The 18,752-nt window shown below is 39.9% G+C and overlaps 2 protein-coding genes across 4 annotated transcripts in view; one reads left to right on the forward strand and one right to left on the reverse strand.

Moving 5' to 3' along the window:
• DMXL2 (Dmx like 2) overlaps positions 1–11,263 on the forward strand; it is a 94,446-nt gene extending 83,183 nt beyond the window's left edge. For both annotated transcript variants that reach the window (XM_067555822.1, XM_067555823.1), the window contains exons 40-44: positions 4,458–4,535; positions 5,263–5,354; positions 6,469–6,521; positions 8,708–8,925; positions 9,809–11,263. In XM_067555822.1, the coding sequence (XP_067411923.1) occupies positions 4,458–4,535; positions 5,263–5,354; positions 6,469–6,521; positions 8,708–8,925; positions 9,809–10,018 (651 nt within the window). In that variant the 3' untranslated portion in view covers positions 10,019–11,263. The remainder of the gene's footprint in view (positions 1–4,457; positions 4,536–5,262; positions 5,355–6,468; positions 6,522–8,707; positions 8,926–9,808) is intronic.
• A 104-nt stretch (positions 11,264–11,367) lies between these two features.
• GLDN (gliomedin) overlaps positions 11,368–18,752 on the reverse strand; it is a 34,973-nt gene continuing 27,588 nt past the window's right edge. For both annotated transcript variants that reach the window (XM_067555825.1, XM_067555824.1), the window contains one exon: positions 11,368–16,387. In XM_067555825.1, the coding sequence (XP_067411926.1) occupies positions 15,928–16,387 (460 nt within the window). In that variant the 3' untranslated portion in view covers positions 11,368–15,927. The remainder of the gene's footprint in view (positions 16,388–18,752) is intronic.

Here is an 18,752-nt window from a genome sequence, read left to right on the forward strand (position 1 = left end):
GTCAGTGGTGTTGGGATGTATGGCTGGGGTCGCTCTGAGTCCAGTTATTGTCCAGCTACCAGAATGGCTCCATAGGCTCATAAGCCACCAGACATTACTTAGAGCAGACTTCAGGCTGCTGTAACTTACAATGGTGGACTCAGTCCTTGCCCATACAGTCTAAGAATTGGGGAGCATAAAGGTGGCTTTAAAGTCTCCTCCCCCACCTCCTTGTCACTCACACTGGTTTTATGCAAAGAACCTGGACCAAGAAATCTGGCCCTCAGTTTAGAAACTGCAGTAGACACTTGTTTGCAATAACACCTTGTAAGAGCAACTGCCACTTCTGAGCAGCGTTTCCCCTAAAGACACTTTCCCTACTGTGAATGGTCAACCTTCCCCATAACAGCAACAGTTGCTTAGGAGCAACATAGCAAAAGGGCACCAATATAGCATTGTATATAATTTCTGGATTTTGTCCACATTCTTTACAAATAGATATTTTTGTGAAAACTGGGCCCAGATTCTCTCATACACTCCAGTTGTTTTGTGGCACCCCGACTATCTAAAGCAGCTGTAAACTATGCTTACCTAGCTATTTAAATTGGATTTGCATCTCCAGTGCAAAGTAGCTGTAGTGTACCAGTGAATCTGGTACATGACTTGTTTCTGAAGTGTTCATCAGTGCTCTTACTGCTTCCCGTCATAGCCCTTTTGATGATGTAAGCATTACTAGAGCAACTCATTTTTTATTTTTATGGAAGACTTTGAATAAACACTGAGCCTGATTCTCCCCTGTGGTTTATCAGTTTCTGCCAGTGTAATGCCATTTATTCCTGTGGACTCAGAGAAATCAATTTTTTTTCTATCTTATAGCTTTGGTACTCTGCTCCCCTGTGTTTCACAGCTAGGGATAAAGACAGGATTTTGATGAAGAATTTGTCTCTTGTTTATCCTCACACAAAAGAAATAATCACCTCTGTGTGACATGGCAGTTGATTGTTGTGGAAAAGATTATGTTACAGACAGAGGATTAGGACTTCAGGTAGGGAAAGAACATCAAGAGCAGATGAGCCTCTAGATAGGAGATACATTCTGTTTTCATTCAAATATCCTTACTAATAAAGAAAGAAAAGGAAGAGAAAACAGAAGATATATTGGATTAACAGAATTGGTTTTGAAAGTTTTTCTGTAAGGTAACAGTGATTCTAAGGAATCATTTAATAGAAATTACAAAGTGGTGGTAACTGATTATACACCTAAGTAAAGCTCATTGAGAAAATATTTTCCTATCCCACAAAAATGTTTGAGATTTCAAAAATTTTACCATTGTGCATCGGGACAAAGCAGAGCCCTCAACATTTTTCACGAAAAACCAGAGACACACCACCCACCCCAGAACAGCCAATAGCCTCCTGGTTAGGGCACTTAGCGTGGATGTTGCAGATCCAATTGCAAGTCCCTGCTTTGAATCAGACTTGCCCCAACTTGATCCTGGTCTCCCACAACCCAGGTGAGTGCCCTAAATGCCAGTCTATTGGCTGTTCTGACCAGAAATTCCATTCTGGACCTGAGAAACCTTCCAAAATGTGTTCCTGCAAAAATGTGTCAACTCAGCATTTTCCATAAAAAAACCCACCAGTTAGTCAGAAAAGTCATAGTCAGCTCTCCTCTGAAGTGATGACGACATGCAGTGAGATATTTATTCTGCACCGTTGACTGCTTCATCTGTAGGTTCTTCCCACAAATCCATTGCCACTGGGACTACCAATTCCATTGCCAACCTCGAAGCAACTTTAAAAATCTGTCACTATTTTAAGCCACTAACACACACACACACACACACACACACACACACACACACACACACACACACACACACACACACACACACACACACACACACACACACACACACACACACACACACACACACACCCCCCCCCCCCCCCCCCTCTTCATCTCATAAGCAGAATCATTCTATTCTTCTAAAATTTAATCAGGGTGACATGCAAGATGGGCAGTACTCAGTCTTGGACCAGTGACAGATGGGAGCCGATTTAAGGATAAAGACTATGTGGATGAATGAACACAAGGGAGTCCATTGTGGGGTTCAGGCTAATGGAGAGAGCTGAAGATGTAGATTTGGTCCTGGCTAGTCAGAAGGAATGGCAGGGTGGCAGCTGGAAAGAGGTTGATGCTTGTGAAAAGCTAGAGCTTCTTCTCCTCCTCCTGGACCAAGTCTGGCCAGAGAATCCCCTGCCTGAAAAAGGAACTCACTGAAGTCCCTCCAGCTTGTGTGATCTCCCCACAAGCATAGGGCTAGTTTAGAAGTATCCTGAAAAATCTCTTTTGAGCAGCCTGCAAAATTCGACCATATCCCTTCATTTATCTAACACATTTATGTTTGTTACACACACCTCATTTCTGTCTTCCTCCCCGTTGTGGAGTAGGTGGGTTCCTCCTTGCCGTCTCCACCAGGTTTTTAATGTAAGGTTAACAAAAAGAATAAGTTTATCCACTGATTCTTTCCTGCTGCCAAGCTTGAAGAAGTGGGATTGATTCCAACTAGAGTAAATTGCAAGCTGGCATCTCCTGCTCTGCTTCCTGGATGTGCTTAAGGCTTTGAAACACCCCATAATACCTAACAAATATATTAAGCCCTCCTAGTCAAAGGAGGAAGATGCTTGGGGTTGAGCCTACTGTGGAGCCATTGAGGGAATATCAGACCACTCTACAATGAGGCACAGGGAAGGGGACGGGATGGGGAGAGCAGTGTAAATGGAGCTCCACTGGAAGCAAGGCTCAGGAGGGAGGGAGTGGCTCAGCAGGAGACAGATGCTCAGTTGTAAGAAAGAAGCTGCCAAGCAGTTGGGAGGAATTTGCCACACCCCCACTTCCCCCAGTTTTGTTGCCCTGGACAGCCATATCTTCTGGTTTTTCAGGACTGGTCCTCTGTATTTACTGTGTATGTGATGACAAACTAACTTTCTTTGACTTTGAATAACCGTATTGTAGCTTTAAGGGAATAAAAGTGACTTGCTGTGAATTAGGGATGCTTTGGCATCCCTCTAAAGCAGCTAAGGACCACAAACAGGGTTATTCCAGAATCGTGGACAATCCCCAAATTTAGGGACAGCTGGAACCATTAAAGCATGTCATGGAACTAATGAAGCCTGACTTTACAGATGCAGGGATATGAAAAATAGTATCAGTGAAATGTTTTAAAGAACATTTAAAATATTATGGCTGTGAAACTCATAGCATATGCATAATACACAAATGTGGTACTATAAATAAAGGTTTAATTGCTGTTCATTTGTGTTGATCTGCAGAGCTCCCAGTGGCTCTGCCACACCTGAGACAATGCAGTTATTCCATAATCTTTCCTGTAGCATTTTTATAGGACACCATGTTTGGTTGTGTTTTTTAATTAAACTTGTTTCATTAGTATGTTGGGGTATCAGTTCTAACCTATGCTTGGGCATTTAAAATTTTAAAATAAAATAATCTACTTCAAGCTTTTAGGCCAATATTTTCAAAAGCCCCCAAGCTCCAGTTTCAAAAGAGGGCTTCATCTTGTAGGAGCACTTCAAAGAGACTTCAGGCTTGCCTGTTGCTGTGTGGCAAGCTAGGGTGTGAACATACAGTACTCTAGCCTGCCTGCACTAACTGGCTGTGTGGACCTTGCCACCATACATTAGTAGTTCCGTAGAGTGCTTTGGCCTAGTGCTAGGACTGGCACCAGAGTCTCCCAGGTGAATGTGGTAACCACTTGGCTACAGACTTATTGTACACTCTCTGTGGCCCAATGAATATTTAAGTATTTATATAAAATGGAACAGGCAAGATTGAGGGACAGGCAACCCAGAATATCCTCTAGCTGAGTGGCTAGGGCATTCACCTGGGAGGTTAGAAACCTGGGTTCAAGTCCCTGCTTCCAATCAGGTAGAGTGGGGATTTGAACCTGGATTTCCCATGTCCTGGGTGAGTGCTCGAACTGTTTGACTATGTGAAGGGAACCACCAGTGTTTTGTGTGGGGCCTGAGCTAATAATTGTGCTCTAAGACAGCCTCTGTGCACACCTATTGGATTGGGCCCTATAGGCAGATGGGTGGGGGGAAATGCCTAGTTTATGAATCCCGCTGGGGCTTAAGCATTGAGCCATTCAGCAGCATCAGAATGTAGTTGAATTTGTGCATGCTCAGTGACAGAAATTTAGGCACCAGCTGAGCGGAGTTTTTGAATAGCTAAATTTTGGACTGAGGCATCTACATCCCTTTGTGGCTCTAGGCCTAAGTGCAAAAGTCACTTTTGAAAATGGAACTGAGGCTCTTGAATCATATAGATGCCTTTCAGATTTGTACCCATTGTATTGAATATTTTGGTTAAATATCATAAAAGTGATGGGAAGGTCAGACTAGCCAATGGAGACCTTTTCAGCAGTTTATAGAATAAATTAAGTTTGTTTCTTGCAGTGTGGCGTGGCTGATGGAGAGGGATTTTTAAGTATTTGGCAAGTCAACCAAACTGTATCTAATCCTAAACCCTATCTGGTAAGTAACAAAATCATTCTCTCTTTTTTTAGGAGAAAATTTTAGGACTGAAGACTGAGTATCTCTTACTTTACAAAGTTTCAGACAGGTCAAGAGCAGGTGCAGATAAAGTGAATGCTTGATTAATGTTTTTCTCTGCTGTACTAATTGGCGAACTTTATCAAAACAAGTATAGCATTTGATGGACACAGCTTTAAAGAACTCATTTCAAGTAAATAACAAGCTGTAATGTAATTACAGATATAACCTAAGCATTGTCCTTGAATTTACAAATACTGAAATCAACTGTAGTACATCAAGCATTTTCAAAAAAATTAAATACCTTCACTCTTCTAAATTCTTTGCTGTTAATTATACAGCACACAAAGATTGCACCTAATTGTGAATTCAGATTGGTAAAACACCACATTACTCTATATTTGTCACAATTTAATTACACAGTGAATTATTTTGGAATCTCTTTTTTTAAAATTGGAATTTCTAATATGTTGTAATTCTAATAAAACTAGTTAAAATAATTTATCTTTTTGTTTTCTGCACTTTCAATGTCACTTCATATAGGAATTTTAGTAATGAATCAGATAAACAGGGTTTGTGTTTAAAGTCCTTGCTTGTGATATGCCGTTAGTAGAAATATATATGACTAAATATATTTAAATTGTTGTGTTAATAACTTTGATGTATAGGTGATATGATTGCATCTTGTTGATGGTTTTTTGTTTTATAGAGTTGGCAGTGTCACAGTAAAACCACAAGCGACTTTGCATTCATTACCTCTTCAAGTCTAGTGGCTACATCCGGGCAGTCCAATGATAACAGGTGTGTTAAAAGAAAGTATGGAGTCAAAAATAGATCAAAATATTATCTAGGCTGAGAGATTGAAGAATTTCACCAACGCTACCTGTTGTAACAGATTGCCACTCTTTTTGGATTTTGTGCCTCTGGCAGCTGGAAAGCCAGAATTTTAAAGCCCGATGTTCTAAAAGCTGTTGAATTCCCTCACTAGAAGAATGTGCATGGCTGCCTGTTTGTGTGTCACTCCTTCAGTTACTTTCCTTCTGCAGAATGGCAGACTAGTTCCCCTTATTCTGTTGGCTTCTCAAAGCTCCTTTTCGTTAAGTGCTAAATTACCCTTTTCCCTCCTTTAATTAAATACACATTGAGGAATCAAGCACCTCTGCTTGTTTTGTTCTCTTCTTGTTTTAAATTATTCACTTTGGTAGTGTTCTTCGGTTCTAATGTGGCTGTCTTGCTTATTACCCAGTGGTTTCTAGACATCCCAACTGCCGCTAGTTCTGACAGGTACCTTTGTATTGGGTTGGGGAGGAGCTTATTTAGTAAATGCAGGATGCAATCCTGGTTGTGATATTGAATGGCTTGTATGTTTCCCAGCCTTCCTGTAAGATTAACATTAAAGACTTGTCCACACATGCTTTAGTCCACACTAGCGTGTTGCATTCTAACTAGCTCATGTGGACCCTGCTGGTGCGCACAAGAAGTTCCCTGGTGTGTATCAATGTAGTTCTGTTTCAAGCCGTGCTAAGTTAATGTGCACTAGTTGCAGCATCAGGGTCCACATGGGCCAGCTAGTGCACAACACACTAATGCAGACTAAAATGTAAACCTCTCTGGTGCAGACCAAAGCACTGTGTAGACAAGCCCTTCGCCTTCAAGGAAGGCAGAGTCAAGCATAGTACCGACTGGGGATTTCAAAGTTTTTCAAAGGCCTCAGTGACTGAATCAACTGGAGTTAGACTCTTAACTTTCATTTGTGCTTTTGCACATCTCCCCCTATGACTGCAGAAGTCCAGGTTTCTGCCTAGGTCCTCCTGTTAGGCCCTGATACAGCACTGCAGCACCTTTCAAGTGACTCTCACTATCCCATGGGTCATTTAGCGAGATGCCATCATGATTTGTTTTGTTTTTCCACCAGAAATGTGTGCTTATGGGACACTTTGGTATCACCTGGGAACAGTCTCATTCACGGTGAGTACTGCAGTGAAACAGATTTCAATTTTCTAATGACTAAAGAATCAAGTTCATATGGGGCTAAACTAAACATTTCTGTTAGAAGCTAATCAGTGCAATACCAGTACTGCCAAGTGTGTCTTGAAACAGTAGATTATATGGCCTCCAACGTGATAATTTACTTTTGGAAACACCAAAGTGTAATACAACGAGGAGCATCAGAAAAGGTCACAGGCAAGGCTGTCCTGTGTAGGTGTTTATAAAGTGTTAAATAGTTGAGTGCAGCTGTTTGGTTTTGGGACCATATGTTCAAACTTTTAAGTCTTCATTAATTAATACAGGTCCATAAATCTGCATATAGACCCCTCCTGAAACTGGCAGTCAGCTATAGCATTCAGAGCTGCCTTGAAGCAGACGAGCTATATGTTGATGGTGATTGTTGTGACAAAGAAGAAACGGTGCATGTGCCAAAGAGCTTTACAGTCTAGTTCAGGCATGATGCCCACTTATGTTTAACAAAAGACAAGGGTGGACACAAGGGTTACAGGAAGCAGATGGTGTGGTTAGTGAGGTGTGTGTGTGTATCTTGATGGTACAGAAGGTTCAAGTGCTGGTGGTAGATTTTTTCCCCATTCATTTTAATACAGATTGTGACCTAGTTTGATTTTTTTTGAGGTGTTGGGAGTGAGGGAAGATGCAGGGATGGGTTAAGTTTGGATGGCGGGATTAAGATGAGAAGGAGAAGCAGATGGGGAAAGCCCAGCAACAGAGTTGTGGGAAAGGAGCAGTGTGAGGGAAAGACAAACAGCCAACAGCAAATGTAGAGTAAGTCTGGAGTTTGAGTTTTGAAACGTGAATCTGATGATGTCAGGATATTGATCAGCTGGAGAGTGAAGGGCTCATAGAACAGGGCCTTGTTTTAGACCATCATTAGCTCCTCCACTGTGTTCATGACCAGTAAAGATAGGGACACCAGGCAGCCTTGGACTCACCCCCTTTTCTTTATTCTACTTGTTGAAGAATGAAGACCTTTGGGGCTGGAGTCTTTTTATATGCCATATACAGTGGAGAGAGGCTCATACACCTGACTGTCTGTTCTGGTGAGTGCTGAGCCACCTGCCAGCCATCTTATAACCCAGGTTGGGTCCAGGTTGAGTCAAGAGGGGACCTCTTAGAAAGGAAGTATGTGATTGGCAGCCAAATATTGTAGTGTCAGTCTTCAGGTGCCACATTAGCAAGCCAGCTGTGACTGTGAAGGACAGTTCTGGGTATTGTGGTCATAGGCTGCCATTTCATGATACCATGGAGTATACCTGAGACTACTGAGCGTATATGAGTACAACAAGTTGCTGCACTCCTGATTATCTAAATAGAGCACATTTAATTTAGCATTTATGGTTGATGGTGTATTTTTAATTGATGTTTTTGTGTGTTTCATGAATGAATATGCCCGTGTAATACTTTCATTGTTTACTTAAACGACGCAGAATCAAACTTGTAATGATATTGTCTTATCTTAAAACAGAGTTTAGAAATATTATCCCAAATTTTTAGAAGTATGCATGTAACCGGTAATCACTGCATTTGTTCAAGCAATTGTAGCAGCTAAACATGCAAGTTATAGGCAAATTTTTGTATGCACGTTTAAAAAAATATAGGCTGTAAAATTTTGTTAGTTTCCATACGATGTCACAGAAGTATTGGATCTCAGTTTTAAGAGAAAATGAATGAAGCAGAAGTCCCATGGAGAAAATAGGATTTGATCACGTAATTGAAGAGTATCATATAATGCATACTCACAGTGACCGAACTAAGTTTGTACAACCTTATTTTTGACATTTTCTAATTTTTAGTGCTTGACTTTGCAATTTTTAATATAGTTTTTAATGTAATTTAACATACATTGTGAATTGTATATTTTTTCAGCTTTTAAAATTTCCACCAAAGCTATATGCATAAACTATAGATCAAAATTAACTGATTAAAGGAATAATAGAATCCATCTCTGTCTTAGTTCTGCTGGCTCTGCAGCCCTACTGAGCATAAAGAGTAATACAAAACAGTTTTTTCATTCATGTAGCAGATGTGACTGTATACACTCAAAAGGAGCATATCTGTTGAGTAACAAAGAATAGAACTGTACTTTAAAAGTGAAAGGTACACAAGACTACAAATTTGTAACAATCTTACAATATTTCTCTCAGACTTCACTTGTCATGACCATGGTGCCACAGTACTTCAGTATGCACCTAAGCAGCAACTGTTGATTTCTGGAGGCAGGAAGGGATGTGTCTGTATCTTTGACATCAGACAGAGACAAATCCTTCATACTTTTCAAGCGCATGACTCTGCTATTAAGGCTCTTTCACTGGACCCTTCTGAAGAATACTTTGCAACAGGCTCAGCAGAAGGGAACATGAAGGTAAGGTAATCAAAGTGGCTTAGTAATTATATGAATTTTATACAGAGAAAGCACAGTGTGTTATGCTGAATTATTTATCACAATAACTGAATTATAATGTCAAATTCTAAATAAGAATTTTAACTAGTTGTATGGGGGTGGTACTTAGGAACCCCAATCATGAGCCAGTATCCAACTCTATGAGACACTGCAAAATCCCAGTCCTGTCCCAGAGTGTTTACAATCAGAATACAAGAAGAAAGACAACAGGTAAATGCAACAGAGAGGAAGAGAGCGAGCAAAATTTTTGCCCTAGTTAAACTGTGCCATGATGTTTTATAGTCAGATAAGAGAACCTCTGCCTCCAGCCATCTCACGGCCTAATGGCCTGAACCGGCATCACTGATCTTGAGGACCCTCCACACTTTGGTTCATACTTAATTAACACTGGTGCATAATATGCGTTTCTGACCTGGACCCAGTTCTCCAAATTCTCTGCCACTGTTCCAGCAGAGGGGAATTCTTAGCTGGTATAAAAGCGGCTTATGTGCTAACCACCCTCCCATCTCCAACCCCTCATACAGGGGGCATCAGGTGGAGTGTGCAGGTAACAGAAGGCCATGAGGGGATGGAGGAGAACGCAGCTCCCCTACATGAATTCACAACTGGTACATGGTCGCTTAAAGGACCATAGCCAGTTGTCATCCATTAAAGCAGCCCCTCGGCTGCTCTAACACATGCCAGTACAAGAGCATCTTGAGAATCTTGGAGCTGTAAAATGGGCTCTCTGACAGTCCATCTGCTCTTTCCCTTCTTCTATGCTGAATGGGTTTGGGTCCAGATTCTCAATAGAGCAGGCACATTTTAACCTCATTCTGTCTTGTCTGTCATTCTCTTCATATAGGTCTGGAGACTGACAGGCTATGGTTTAATTCATTCATTTAAAAACGAACATGCCAAACAATCCATCTTCAGAAACATTGGTGCTGGAGTCATGCAGATTGAAACTCTGCAAGACAATCGCATCTTCTCCTGTGGAGCAGATGGCACACTGAAAATGAGAGTTCTGCCTAATGTTTTCAACATCCCTGCAGGAATTTTGGAGGTTCTGTAGATTTATGCTGTTTAGTCCTGTTTTATATACAGTTCCATTAACTAGCTACAATGCAGTGATATGCATTAATGAAAGGAACTACCATACGTTGCTTTGAGCAATTATTGCAGCATTAAATCCTATATGAAACATAGATAAATGACTGACTTTTAAAGCAGGCATCTTGAGCACTGCCTACATAGATTGGTGTGAATGGAAATGCATGTACTATATTGTAAAAACAAAGAATAAAACCCAGTAAAGTCATAGATAGGTTAGTGCTCAGTAATCTACAACAAGCCTCCTTTAGTAAGCATATTACACAGAGTCTAACAGTAGCCACAGATATATACAAGCACTATGGCTCTAAATAAAGTCAGTAAGCAGTTGGTAATGTGATTCAGGTTTTATTTTTCTTCCAGTTCTTTACACTAATTGAAGCATTTAAAAATAGCCTGTTGTAATGAAGGATATTCAGAGTGTGTAAAATGTTGTAGGCCAGGAAAGTGTAATAAATGCGAAAGCTGTGGAACAATGTGCAATGAAGAATCGTTTTATGCTGATATTTTTACCAGGTAGTAGTATTAATACACAGTTGATACTTTATCTTGCACATGAACACATTTTTAAAATGCAGTGTTTTCTTAATTTGCACACTACTTTTTCTTTGACAGTGTTTTATATTTTGGAGATCTGCCTTTACATTAGGAATGTAATGTGAACATTAAATGTTTGTAGTGAAGAGAAACATGTTTTTAGTTAGCTTTTAGTTTTGAAACTCTTACGTTTGTCCAGGGAAAAAAAGACTTCCTTCTTAAATGAAGCGATTTAAGAGAATACATGCAATGCCACATTTCAGATGAATGTCAGGCTTCGTGTAGCCAGCTCATAAATAGTTGAGAAAACTGGTAATTTAAGTTATTACCACAGCATATTGTATAAACTATGCAGAGTTCAATATTGTTTGCTTGTAACATACTAGCCACTGTTGTCATATTTAGATGTATTTTTCTGTGTAAACAAAAAACCATGTTCTTAACAAGATATTGGAATGGATGTCTGTGTATTTAAATGTTAACTAGTTGTCTTACTTCTTCAATGAGAATTTTGGTGTTTGTGCTGCATTGTAAAATATACTGGGGGAAAAAAATGCACCTTTCTCCAAAGGGGATTTTAATTGCAGGTTGTGAAATATGGCTATGAAAGAAAAGTAAATGTCATTTGTTAGTTTTACCTTTGTAAGTTAAATAAATTCTTTTGATTTCATGGAACAGGCTAGTTCTTGTGCAATCTTTTGTGTTGCACATAAACAGACTTGTATCACGATTAGATCTGTAGTCACCATTAAAGCTAAAATTGTAATTGGTGAGAAAAGAGGTTTGCAGTTATACTTATTTTAGTCTCTCACTGCTCCTGCAGGATGCAAGATTAACCAAGCTGAAGTTCACTTTCTTCAGCACAGGCAGCTGCACTATGCACCCTTCGTGCACCATCCTGCCAATATGGTTCCTATCACTAGAGTGAATTCAGAATTCATTCTCCTGCTTGTTCAGTCCTTGAACTCTCTGACAAGACTGTCCATTTGATGGAAACAGTAATTGTCCTGAGACAACCAATTCATTTTACATGCATCAGATCACAAAAGTTTCCTTTACCAGCTTGAACTAAATTTGCCCAAAAGGTGAAAGGTCTCCTAATCCTACTTTTCCTAGCCAGACTCCTCAGTCAGTTTTTTAATTAAAGTAGTGGCAGTAATAATAATACCAACTCTAAAATGTGCAATTTAAAATTAGTATTTTATGTAGTCAAAATGAGCAAAACAGAAATGTTCCTAATTATTTCATTTAATATCCTAAAGCTAAATGAAATAGATTCAGTAAATGTAATTATTTTAATATATTGAATTTGCAACCTAAAGAGAATGCTATTCACAAAAATGAATTAAAATACAGTGGATGAAATGATAATGATATTTAAACCACCTGGTATCTGTTACTGGCAACGGTTCCTGCTTCACATAACCCTTGCATATTTTGAAAAGCTTTAACATAACTCAAAGTAGGTTAGTTTTGTACCTGGGCATCTATTACACACAGAACACTTTATCAGAGAATCTGACTTCAACTTACAAACATCAAGGAAAATCAAACTTCAGGCAGAAATGCATCCTTAATACACCTACTTTGTATTTGTTTTCACTGCCTGGGCATTAGAGTTTATGTTTTCAGCAAATGCACTGAGCATCCCATCCCCCTAAGATAACACTTCTTTTTGGTGGGCAGGAGGGGAGATATTATAAGTAAGTTCCCCCACTGTTTGTCTGGATAATGATTTTTAGTACAGTTATGTGAAGATGAACTTTCAGATGAACCCATAAAGGCAAAGGAACTTTGAGTTTAGAAGTTTAGTAACAATACTGGGCATCATAGATAAGATCCTTCATTCTGAAAGATTTTAAAATGTGCTTTAAACTATAGAGAGTGCTGCCTCCCACCATTTAGAAATCAGCCATTGATGCAGTTAAGGAGGAATAATTGTGGCAACAATGGCTAGTTTAGAAAGGGGAAGAATGTACTTAGATAGCAAGCAATTCATTGGTATAGCCCATTAAAAAAATCTGTTGTGTGTGACTATAGTAGGAATGTGTATTATTCTGCCCCCCTTTATTTGTTTTGTATGCTCCCTGTAGGGGGAAAAAGTTAGGTTTTTTGCATAGTCACAATTCAGTTCTTAAGAGAGAAAGTACCAAAAAACAGAGAAAACAAGCACTGCAACTGCAGTGCCCTTCACTCTAACTCACCCTTACCTGGGGGGGGGGTCCAACTGTAGTTAGTGATTCCTGACCTCAGCAGGCTCCTGAAGCAGCTCCCAACAGTCTGAGATGATGAAAATAGCCAAAGGAGCAGAGCAGAGCATTCCTGCCCTTTTGTAACCTTCCAATCTCCTCTATCATGTGACCACCTGATCAGTCTCAGCAGGTGAGCACAGACCCCTAGCATGTGACTCCCCTGGTAAACTAGGTACACATCAGTCTTTTGTCTTGGATCCTCTTATTTGTTTAGAGGACCATCAAGAATTAACAACCTTACATTGTTAGCCCTGGTATGTGAGTACTGGAAAAGATAACCCTCTTAATGCCTGGAGGACCCCCTATGGAGCCAGTATATTCCAGTCCAAAGAGTCTCATCTGTTCTTAGTTGTAACATCTCTGTGGGTGATAAATACATAGTCACTGGCTTGGGAGACAAGAAAGCTACAGTTTATGAAGGCATCTACTGAAAAATGTGATGGGGACATAACCTATAGAGTTGAACGGGGCCAAAATGTTCTCAATTTGTAGAAGTAGAAAGGTTTTACCTTTTTAAAAAAGGAACAAAATATCAGTTTCCAGACCTTGACCATGAAACTACTTGAAGTACACAAAATAGAAGGTAACATCCAGCAACTAGATATCAGCTACCTGGGCCAAAATGAAACACAGAAGCAAGATAGACAGATGTAGCCTAGGTTTTTGGGATTTTTAAAAAAAACAGTCTGCTGAAGAACGTTGAAGCCTTTTATTTTTCTTTCTTTCTTTCTTTGTAATCTCATGCAGATCGTTCTCATTGCCTGAATATGTGGGATTATCTTTCTCTTCCTTGCAGTTCAACTTGCATTCTGTCCTGTGTAGAGCAGTGGTATCTCAGATGAACTTGTTTCCTGGTTTTGCATCTTATGATATGTTTTTGTATTTTTGTTGACGGTCAAACATTTGTATAAATTGTAAATATATTTGGTTTATTACAGTAAAGGCTTTAGTACCAACAAAAAAAGGATATCAGAGAAGGCAACCAAATCCCACATTCAAAATGGAGTCTGCAGGCTGATAAAGCAACAGATTTCAACAGAATTCATGTTGTACACAGAAAATTTCCCCAAATCATCACAGAAAGCTGCTGCTCATAAATACCCTACCTTTTTCTACAGCTAGTAAGATACATGCTGTAAATGGCACATCACTGTTTTGTGACAACCCTAAAACTTAATATGAGTGACACTGACAACATAAAACATTCAACAATTTTCCTTTGCCTGTTTAATTTGAAATGTTAGTGCTGATTTCTTTTTAGTGTGGGGGAGTTGAGAGGGTCGGGGCAAATTGCTAGTGAAAGTCATCAGGCTGTGCAGGTGGCTGCACTGATGGGGGAGGTTTCCATCCCCAGAGATGACTCTTTTTGCGAGTTGTATCCTGTGATGCTTTTTAAGCCAAACTAGCAGTTGTAACATGTTATAGGTCTGATAATCATATCCAATGTGCTTCTCTCTCTTAAAATGAGATATGCACTATCAGTTGGCCGGTACAGCAGTTACTAGGAATTGTTGGTTTGTTTTTATCAGCTTGAAAAGATACCAATGGATCTGAAGTTAATTAAATTCCTTCACACAGTTCTGCTGAACACAGGAAATTGAAACTCTGACCTATTTTCCTTAAACATAAGAGCCTGATTTTCCTCTGACTTGTGCTTTGTGCAGCCATTTACACTCATGTAAAAGTGGGTGTTAAATGCTAACATTCTGATGTGGTAACATATTACACCCACGTCGCACAAGTATGACTACATGACACTGCAGGGCTCGAGCTAGGGACAAATCAGGCTCAAGGAATATGAAATCGAGCAGAGTTTCAGACTTAGCAATTTACACTAAGAGCTACGTCATCTAGTTGCTAGTAGTCAAACAACTAAATACATTATTCTTAAAGGCCAAACAAACTTAATCCCTTCCAGCCTCTAAAATGTCATGTTTCCTAGAGAGCAAGATCAAAAAGTTCCTGGCTATGTTTTCTTAGCCGCAACTATTGTTTATTTGAATATAATCCAAGACTAAAATCAAGCAGGACAACCGATTTCATCATCAAGAACTTAGAATAACAGTAAATGTACTGGTCAAAGTTCTAATTTTTTTTTAATGCCAATACAGAAGTACAGTCTTCATTTGTGACTAGGAGTTTTGTGTGTATTTAGGCCAAATTCATTGGAAGCATAGTAGGGCAAGTTACACTTCCAAAAAATTGTGTAAGTGACATGCCAATGAGTGAGAAGGATGAGGTTAGCTCACGATGAGCAACCAAAAAGTTAAAGGAGCTTCACCAGCCCCACGTTTACATCCTTCCTCCAACTGCATTTCCTATTGTAGCACCTCCTCCCACTGAGTAGCTAGGTTCACACTTCACTGATGTGTAATAATACCATCATTTACACCAGCTCCGTATTTGTTTTTTGGTTATTTAGTAGTTAGCCAGATTTGTCAAATTTCAGGCTTCTTGCTTTTTGCTGTTTTTTCGTTCTTATTTTTTCTATTTGACTTATAAAAATGGGATGAGTTTTTAATAAACTATCGCTTTGTTCTTTATGGTATTTACTTTAGTACAAAAATTACCGTCCCTGATCATTTTAATCATGGTATGTCAATTTTTTTCAAAAATATCACAACTAAACAAAGTTTTAGAGAGTTGATACAAGGAATTAAATGGAAATAATACAAAGAAGCTTATTTGTACACATTGTTTAGATATTTATATGAAACTATAATCACTGACTAGAAAATGATTGCAGACGTTAATTGCAATTTAAGACTCTACTGAACACAGTATTGTAGAATAATCAATATATAGTAATTGTAATTATAGCCTGCACGGTAGGGAAAAACCAAAATAAGTTTCTAACACACAGCCCTTTCTCTATAAAGGCCTTATTGCCTGTATAATTAAGTATATTTAAATGACATAAAGGGGTCTCATCTCCCCTTTATGCATATACAAACAGCCACTAGCCTTCAATAGGAGATATGTGTATACAGAAGGGTGTAGAGACCCCCAAATGTATAGGATATAGCTTTAAATAACCTATTTAGCCCAATATGGCCAGCATGATGTATCATTTTAAATGCATTCAGCTGTCAAAATGTACAGGGTATTGCATTAAATAGCCATTCTCCCATGTATATAAGTCTCTATTTCTTAGACTATATGAAAGCATAGCAAGAACAGACTGTGCTGATTTTAACTCAAAGCTTGCATCGATCTGCTTCTCTTTTAACAAATCAAAAGCAAAAGTTACCCTCATATCCTTAGTATCAGTAACATATAGCACTCCACATGCTATGAATGCATTACCAGCCTTGGTCTTGGGATATGTAGTGTTGATATGCTGAAGGACTGAAAATGTCTCTTCATCAATACGAGCTACAATGATATTTTCGTCAATACTTGAGGCAAAGATAATCCAAAGACCCTTTTCATCCACTGCTATATTGAAGTATGTCTTGGAGTTAGAAAAGAGGTAGTTGCGACCATGGTATAAGGCATTTTCAATTGTCAGTGTTCTGAATGATGCTGTATCAAGCTCAAATCTGAAATGAAACAAGAAAAATATATAAGATGCTGGTTTAAGAATTTGCTTTTTACAAGTTGGTTGATTAAAAACTTAGTAATAAAGACGTCTCTCAGGGGAAGAATTGCTTTCCCTTTACAATTTTTTAAAAACAGGACAAAATCTTTGCCCAGAGGGTTTAGGATTTCCTGACAAAAATAATTGCATGTGCTCATGTTTGCTGGAGGAAAAAGCATCCTCTCCAGTTTTAAATACCATGATAATCCCATAGAAACAGTCAATAATCCTTTGTCTGTCTTCCCTGGAGAGATGTGTGGTGAGAGCATTGTAATAAACCAGGTACCCAACCTCTCCCATCTCTGTTTACATTTGTGCCTTGTAAGATGTTGTCCCCAGTTCTGGTTTGGTCTCTCACCTTTGGGGAGGGAGGGGGTTAATACAGTGGTCAAAGTGAGGTCAACTAGACCTAAGGCCAGATTTTTAGAAGCCTAAATATGCCGAAGCCTAAGGTGCTTCTGAAAAGCCCAATAGCGTTCTAAAGACCATTTACATCTGGCTCCAGGTACCCAAGGAATGAGTCTCTAGCTAAGCTTTATACCAAATTCATCACCGTAGTAACTGAGTATCTTACAAACATTCAGAGAAACTCCTTCAGGCTCTGACGGCTAGATCCAAAAAGATATTTGGGTGCCTGAGACCAAAATTTAGATCCTCAAATCCCCTCCTCAGCTGCTGCTTAACCCTGTAGGCACCTAAAAGCCCTACATTTCCACTAGTGGTCATACACAAAGCCATCAAAGTCCTGATGCTACCAAGCACCTCGGCACCTAAGCCTCAGTGGGATTCACAAACTAGGTGTTCCCTATCCATCATAACTGTAGAACCAAATTATGTAGGTGTTTTCAGAAGAGAAAGAGAGAACACCCACCAGATTGGAGAAGGAGGTGCCTCTCCCCGCCCCCCGCCTTATATCCAGTAGGCTGGTGGTTAGAGCACTCACCCAGGCTGCAGGAGAGGTGGTTTAAAATGCCCACTCTGCCAGATTCAGAGCTCAGGTCTCCTACTGCCCAGATAAATGCCCTAGACCCTGGGTTATAGAGTCACTCACTCCTTTGCTGTCCCAATGAATATTTAAGTACGTCATTCAAAATGTAGCAGCTTCAATCGGAGAGAGAGACACACACACACACACCCACAGTGAACACTGAGCCCTGTAGCACACTGGCTAGTGGGAGATCTAGGAGACCACTGAACTGATAGAGGGGCAGCATTACCATCGTCTTCTTTTGTGAGAAATGACTGATCTGAAGTAGGTGCCTAGCTCCAGGAAAGGGGTCCTGATGGTAAATCCCAAGTGGAGGGAGGCGACTCACTCCAGCCTAGAGATAAGCAGCTAAATCCCTTTGTGGGGCGGGGAGAAGGCTCACCCTTCTCCTTGGCATTTCCTACTGGCTACTTAGGCAGCTCCTCGCTCATCGTGCTGGCTTCTGTAAACCTGATTGGTAGGTGCCAGTCTCTCCCCAGACATTGTACAGGGAGCCTGGTCACTTAACTCAGGGCTGAGGATCCCACTAGATGGCAAGGTGCCTAAAGTTAGCCACTGCAACGCTGAGCTAGTTCCCTTTGTGGATCTAGCCCCAGTTTCTCCTTCTCTGTATCCTCACAGTGGAGGAAAAATCGATAGCAGTAGTGAGCATGTGGCCACTGAGGGGAAGCTTGGTTGAGGGTGACTGAGATTGGCAGTCATTCTAATGTGCTCTGAGATCACGTTCCACACTTGTGGACCACCTACTATGACACTAGGAGCTAAGAAAATATCCAGACATCCAAAAAAACCCAAACAGGGCGTGATAGTCTGATCCCAATATGGCGGGGCTCACTATATTTAGCCTATGAAATCTTCTCTTGTCACTAAGAGAAGAGACAAGTCAGCTAAAGGGAGGAATGGGTTTGCAGAAGGAATGAAATGATCACTCCACTTTTCAAGCTCATTGCAAATAACACTGGAAGAAGCGGAAATTTTGTGCAACGATCTGGTTTTCTGATGAGGAGGAACTTGAGCATGATAATGTCATCAAGCAAGGTGGGCTGAGTTTGGGCCAGTTCACCTAGTCATACAGCTCCACACCACAACACGCTAATTCATCACAAACACTTCTAAAAGTCATTCAAATATCAAAGAACTCCAAGGAATAAAAACATTTTTTAAAGACAGACATCCCAACAACGTTCTGACTTCACATTGGCCTCCAGCAAGGCAGCCTGAATGTCTCGTCTGAAATAGAAAAGCGTTTTTATTCCTTGAAGCTCCTAGATGATAGAATGATAATCTGGGAACAACAGCACTCAGCAAGCTAGTTAATACGACTTTCTCTGCTAGTTCA

The sequence above is a fragment of the Emydura macquarii genome, unplaced genomic scaffold, assembly GCF_026122565.2.
Source record: "Emydura macquarii macquarii isolate MOO-44397 ecotype Brisbane River unplaced genomic scaffold, CSIRO-AGI_Emac_v2 contig_1644, whole genome shotgun sequence".
NCBI classification, from domain to species: Eukaryota; Metazoa; Chordata; order Testudines; family Chelidae; genus Emydura; species Emydura macquarii.